This window comes from Procambarus clarkii, chromosome 92, assembly GCF_040958095.1.
Source record: "Procambarus clarkii isolate CNS0578487 chromosome 92, FALCON_Pclarkii_2.0, whole genome shotgun sequence".
Classification (NCBI taxonomy): domain Eukaryota; kingdom Metazoa; phylum Arthropoda; class Malacostraca; order Decapoda; family Cambaridae; genus Procambarus; species Procambarus clarkii.
In genome coordinates this window covers 13407934-13415247 of record NC_091241.1, presented here as the reverse complement: position 1 = coordinate 13415247, position 7314 = coordinate 13407934, and the positions used below count along the sequence as shown (strand labels likewise).

Genomic DNA, 7314 nt, shown 5'->3' with positions numbered 1-7314 from the left:
GCTCTACAAATGGTTGCAAGACTGGCAAATGCTTTTTAACAGAGCTGTCTTACCGCATATGGGCTAGCCTGGAGGCATACCTGTGAACCTATTCTAACTTCGTTTTGTGTTTGACTAAATGTGGACTAGATATGTATGTATGTATATATGTATGTATGTATGTATGTATGTATGTATGTATGTATGTATGTAATGTATGTAATGTATGTAATGTATGTAATGTATGCATGTAATGTAAGTAATGTATGTATGTACGTATGTATGTATTTACTATTTGTATCTGCAAAATCGAGTTATAAACTCTTGGATCCCGCCTTTCTAACCAATTTATTTTTCCTGTATTATGTCTATGTATGTATGTGTGTATGTATGTATGTAAGTATGCATTCACCTAGTTGTGCTTGCGGGGGTTGAGCTTTGGCTCTTTGGTCCCGCCTCTCAACTGGTTATGTATGTATGTATATGTATATGTATATGTATATATATATATATATATATATATATATATATATATATATATATATATATATATATATATATATATATATACATATACATATATATATATATATATATATATATATATATATATATATATATATATATATATATATATATATATATATATATATATATATACTCCCTTTTCTAGTGTCAATTAAATGCCGTTAATGCCAAAATTCTGTTAACTTTTAAACTACAGCTGGAAAAGATTATCAAGGCAAATGGGAGGAAGGAGGGGGGACATTCGACAAGCCGCCGGCTTCCTGTCCTCCTCCTAGTGTTAGCGGCTCTCAGGTAAATCCAGGTAAACTGATTGTGACAGCAGCCAGAGTGTTTACATTCCCCCCCCCCCCCGGCCGATGCGATTCACAATCTCTCAGGAAATAAGGAAACAGCTGAGAGACACATTATATTGGGGTGTAAAATATATAAGAGAGCAGGAGGACATTATTCAGTTCTAGTTAAAAGATTTTTAAGGGAATAATTGTGGCTTATTTGGTTGTGGGCAGAATATTATATTTGTCCAAACTCGAACGGGAAGATCTGTTGCGTCGACAAAGATGGCTTCTGCTAGTGTAGTTTTGCGCAATTTACCCGTGATAAAACAGTCACTGATAGCGATAATAGGCAACACGGGGTTGTTTGTGAAGTTTGTGTGCGTGTTGCTCATCATAGGTTATGGCCTGTCGTTCTCAGAGAGCGCGGTGACGGTGCTGAGTGTGACCCCAGGCTACCTCCTGCCCCCGACCTTTTGGCTCTGGACCGCCTTCACCCACTGCTTCCTCGAGGTGCGGCTCTGGCAGGTCTGCGCCGACCTCGTGACTCTGGGGCTCTGTGGCAAGTTGATTGAGCCCCTCTGGGGCAGCTTCGAGATGGTCCTCTTCTTCCTCCTGGTCAATGTTTGTGTTGCCTTTATCTCTGCACTCTTTTACCTCATCATCTACATGTGCACGTTTAACCCGGAGGTGCTCTTCAGCGTGCAGATCAATGGCATGGCCGGCTACGTCGCAGGGCCTGTCGGTCGCGGTCAAGCAGATAATGCCCGACCACGTCCTCCTCCACACGCGCACTCCGCTCGGCAAGATCTCCAATCGTCACGTGCCCCTCTGCTTATTCCTGACGGCACTGCTGCTCTATCTGTGTAACCTGCTCGAGGGTCTCTATACCACCATGATCGGCTGCGGAATTGCGGTGTCGTGGGTGTATCTGCGGTTTTATCAAATTCATTCCAATGGCACGCGGGGAGACATGGCCGAGACGTTTGCATTTTCCTGGTAAATATTTTCAGTTTTGTGCAGTTTACGAGACAAAAGTCGCTCTCTAAAAGTTTGCTCGTCCTGGACGGAACATTGCCACAGATAATAAGAATGTTGTTCTAGCATTTATTACATACAATGGACCAATTACAGTACTGTATTAATATTATAAAGTTAATTGTTGAAAATTTTGTTAATGTAATTTTCTTTTGCACAACTTCTGTATTTAAGTCTAGTTTAGGTTCGCAGTTGTTTCTATTAATATTGAAATTTATAATTTTTCTCTTAATTCTAGGGTATGTCAATATGTGGTATTTTAACTAATGAAATTTAAAATGAATTTGATTATGTTAACCTTCTTATTCAACAAACTAAACCAACCCAACCAGATCTGAACTTGTACAAACAGAAACTCACTTTGCCACTGATATTAATTTTAAATACAAAATATTACCTAAATGAAGTGTATAAAAGTACAGGTACTGATGTAGGCCTTTAAAAACAAACTTTATATTAGTGAAGTCTATTATTTCTATATTAAGGCTATATTAATGCAGTGTACAGGTATAAGGTTGGGTTAGGTAGTGTTTTGTTAGGCTAGTTAGGTTACTTTAAGTTTGGTTAGGTTGAGCTAAATACAGATGTTGGCCAGATTCACACTAGAAATTGAAGGAACGACGACGTTTCGGTCCGTCCTGGACCATTCTCAAGTCAAGTCGAAACGTCAGTCGTCCCTTCAATTTCTAGTGTGTGGTCTGGTCAACATACTTCAGCCACGTTATTGTGACTCATCGCCTGCATATAAATACAGATGTGTGTGGGGCAGACTCGATACTGATATTTTTTGCTCTGAAAATGGAAAATATACTTGCTATATCTAGTAAAATGAGTTTCTGTGTTTGCTATGAACACTGCAATCTATCACGTACTTGGAGCATACCTAAAAAGGATTTCGGGAGTTCTGCAACGCCCCAAGCCTGGCCTGAGGCCAGAATCGACCGATATTTATAAAAATTTATTTAGTTTCTCATTGTTGCCTTTTAAAGTAAGGTTTATATGTTATCAAATACACTAAGGGCATTTAAATTGTGTGTAATTAAATAATTATCCAAAGAAAATTCTTAGCAATACTGCTTTACTTTTTTGTATTTTGAAGAATTTTGTTTGATGTAGTTTTAGATATTTTTTGTTTTTGTTTTTGTCCAGTTATGGTAAGCTAGCTAGTTACCAACATGTTGGGGATTATTGCATCTCTTGTCTGGTGCAAATGTGACCTGTTTTTGTTCCTGTTTAATTTAGTTTCTTTTGAATATCCAGCAACACTGACAATGTCTTCCCGGTTTGATTCCTTTTTGATAATTACTTACTTTGTATTTCTTCATCCCATCCCATACTCGTATAGTTTTTGTCTGCTCCCTATTATACATTTCAAAGGTGGAAAGGATGTTTATTCCATGCAACTGCTTTTACAGTGGATTAACAGTTGAGTTTGTTGAAATGAAAGGGAGTATAAGTCTTGGTCTTAATCTGAGGCAGTGCTGATCATTTACTCTCTAATTCTATTGTATTGGTAATTGTTTGAGGTTGCAATGTTATTAGACTTTGTCAAAAGTGAGAATTTAATGGTGTTGGGGAAGTTACTCAGTTGGAGATGAGCTTATAATGACTTGTGCAATCATGTCATATTTTAAGACTTCATTCACACAGTAACTAGTTTTTTTTTAATGACATTGGCATTATAGCCTTACTAAAAAATTGTACTTTAAGTCTACCCAGTCTGTCTGCATTGCCAATCACTCTAACTAGAATATGTTTCTGTAAACATTATGGCCTAGCACAGTTCCTCCAATCAACTAGCCAATATATAAGCTGGCATACTCTTAATTCTAACTCAGTACAGTTTCAGCAGCATTGTAAATAACTCTGCTCTACTCTCCTCCCTTCTCTTACTGCTTGCTCCACCTTCCTCCTTTCTCTTATTGCTTGCTCCACCTTCCTCCCTTATTGTCTGTTCTACATACTCTTACTGTCTCCTCTACCTTTCTTCCTTCTCTTACTGTCTCCTCTACCTTTCTTCCTTCTCTTACTGTCTCCTCTACCTTCCTGTTTTCTTACTGTCCACTTCACCTTCCTCCCTTCTTTTATTTTCTGCTTTACTTCCCTTCTCTTACTTTACTGTCTACTCTGCCTTCCTTCTCTTACAGTCTGCTCTACCTTCTTCCACTTATTCCTGTTCTCCCTCCCTCAGTCCTCTTATTTTCCCTTTCCATCACTTCATTTCTTTCTCTATAATATCCATTTTATATAAACAGCATATGGAAATGCAATGCCATATTTTCCCCATCATTATATTTAGCTCACAACTCTAGTATATGCAGTACTAGACCATCTGATCATGACTGTGGACCTCTACTTGTCTGCTGAGTGTGTGGTATATGTAATCTTTATGCAGTTTCTCACTAGTATGTGACAAGTAAAGTATTGTTTTGTTATTAGCCCTGTGTATTTTATTCTTTAGTTGAATTCTTGTGTTGCAGTTTCTTCCCTACGGTGTTGCAACCACCAATACAAGTTGTCGGGGATTCTGTTTATTCTTGTTTGGTGCGGATAAAAGTGTGCCGAAGACCTGTCCGGAGGTATGATGTTGGCGCCCCCTCCTCCATTGCGATATCACTTCCTGGTATGGACCCCCATGATGCAGAAAGACGGAGGTATGAGGCAGTAATAATCATTAAAGTTTTGCTTAAAATAAGCATATATAATAATACAGTACAGTATTAATGGATCATCAATTTGACAATAACTGTTTATGTATGTTTTTGTATGTACATTATGTATGAATAAATATATATACTGTATGTATGTGTGCATAATACTGTAGGATAGTTATAAGATGAGAGGTGTGTGTGTGTGTGTGGGGTGGGGTGGGGGTTGCACATGCACGCAAGTGTGTGTTTGCACACATACATGTTTGTGTCAAATATAATTATACATTTTATCCACAGACAAAAGGCGCTCCGTCTTCTAAGTGCTCGCTTAAACCAAGACAAATCTGGTGAGGGTGGAGGAGCCTGGCCGACACTGGATGACTCCCCTGGGTCAAGGACACAGTCTCCACAGCCATCATCTCATCCCCCTTCGACACACACCACTCCCCTGCCACCTAAATCTGGCAAGTCTGTAACTATTGCTCTACCTCCCGAATCCTCGGAGCTTCCATCTACAAAACCATCTTTGCCAGCTAGTTCGTCCAGCAGTTTACCTAGCAACAACTCCAGCAGTCTACCTAGCAACAACTCCAGCGTAGCAACAGCCACGTTAGTAACTATTGAGAAGGAGTCTTCGGCGGATACATAAAGTGTAAACCACTAACAGTTGTGCTTGGCCTTCATTTTACTAGTTATAAGAGAAGTCAGCCTCTTTCTAATAATTCAGACTATTTGTTTGGTTTATGCTGATTGGTCTGGAATGTTAGCCCGTTTCTGGAAATTCTGTACACGATGAAAGAAAATGGAGGAATTGCGTGCGTCCATGATAGGAACACAGTCGAGAAGTGCTTTGGAATGGAACTGAAGATTGTTGTTGAATATACTATACTTGTGAGCAGCAGGCTGTATATTAAAATAAGGGCAACTGACATACTGTAATTATTGTCCTATATATATATATATATATATATATATATATATATATATATATATATATATATATATATATATATATATATATATATATATATATATATATATATATGTGTGTGTGTGTATTTACTGTATATATAGGAACACTTTGGCCTTGTACAGTAGTATTGTTTATCATAATACAATATACTGAGGTCTTATCCAGTAAAGCTTTCATTAATGAAAGTCCAATTTAAACGCACAAGAGCCCTGAACATGCTGCAGGTCAAGTCACTGTTGTTGAGAATTCTTGTGATTAAAGACACTTTTAGCCACTCGATAATATTATTATTACAGTAATTGTAAGAGAAAGAGGAAGTATTTCATAATTATTTTTACACCCAGATACACATAATATTTAACTATTTCAGCTTGTATATAAAGGTGGTGTTTGCCTAACCTGTAACAGATTCAAACTCTGAATAGTAACGTGACTAATTTTCTCTATTATATCTCGCATCATGTCTGGAAATTTGAATTATTTTCTCCATTATATTTTATCTAAAATTTTGTTCTCTACCTTACACCTGTTTAATTTTGTCCTAATTGCAAAAAAACATTTTGGTTACATCTTGTTTCTGACCATTTTAGTATTAAATATCATGCACTGCCTGGACTTAACATGTACTGTATTTGGAAGGGTCGTAAGAATCAGTTTTTAACACACAACATTTCATAAAGTTTTGCTCATTGCCAAACAATTCATTCCAGTTGAGGAGCCTGTTGTAGTCTAGTGTATCATCCACACTTAAGTCTATTTAATCCTAGCTAAACAAAACTGGCTTAACTAAACCCATCCCAATCTAGTCCAGCTTAACCTTTTCTCTTCAAATGTTCCCCAGATTATATATATATATATATATATATATATATATATATATATATATATATATATATATATATATATATATATATATATATATATATATATATATATATATATGTCGTACCTAGTAGCCAGAACTCACTTCTCAGCCTACTATTCAAGGCCCGATTTGCCTAATAAGCCAAGTTTTCCTGAATTAATTTATTTACTATAATTTTTTTCTTATGAAATGATAAAGCTACCCTTTTCACTATGTATGAGGATAATTTTTTTTTATTGGAGTTAAAATTAACGTAGATATATGACCGAACCTAACCAACCCTACCTAACCTAACCTAACCTATATATATAGGTAAGGTTAGGTTAGGTAGCCAAAAAAAGCTAGGTTAGGTTAGGTTAGGTAGGTTAGGTAGACGAAAAAACATTAATTCATGAAAACTTGGCTTATTAGGCAAATCGGGCCTTGCATAGTAGGCTGAGAAGTGAGTTCTGGCTACTAGGTACGACATATATATATATATATATATATATATATATATATATATATATATATATATATATATATATATATATATATATATAATATGTGTGTGTGTGTATACACAAATTATTCATTTATTTTTTAATTAAAATTCATGATGCTTCAAATACTTCTCATATTCATCCTCAGATCTAAAAACACAAAACCGTAATTGAAATTAACCAGCAAAACAAAGAATTCATACTGAATAGAATTACTGTAACTTGAGAGAGATCAATTGACACCAGTTACAAATAAGAACAAAACACACAGTTCAACTTGCATAAACTGATCAATCACTCTGATCAATCAGTAAAAGTTGATAATCTTCAACAATGATACCCAAAGCTAATTCAAAATTTAATTATAACTACAAACATTCAAAGAACATATACAAAGACAATCCATTTAAAGTAACATGTAGGTTATCAGTTGAACACCTTGCAAGAGACTTAAATATTACACAATATTGAACACCAAAAGTTATACTACATGTCTTAAACGAAACTATGAAACAAGTCCTCAAAG

The 7314-nt window shown here is 36.0% G+C and overlaps 2 protein-coding genes across 2 annotated transcripts in view; one reads left to right on the top strand and one right to left on the bottom strand.

Annotated features, from left to right (window-relative positions):
• The window catches only part of LOC123775032 (transmembrane protein 62), a 197772-nt gene that overhangs the window by 64797 nt on the left and 125661 nt on the right, over positions 1 to 7314 (bottom strand). The window lies entirely within an intron of this gene.
• LOC123775030 (transmembrane protein 115) lies at positions 865 to 5964 on the top strand. The gene is given in 4 exon segments (XM_045769787.2): positions 865 to 1514; positions 1516 to 1778; positions 4298 to 4471; positions 4766 to 5964. Coding segments are annotated over 4 exon segments (1239 nt in total). The 5' UTR covers positions 865 to 1064; the 3' UTR covers positions 5118 to 5964.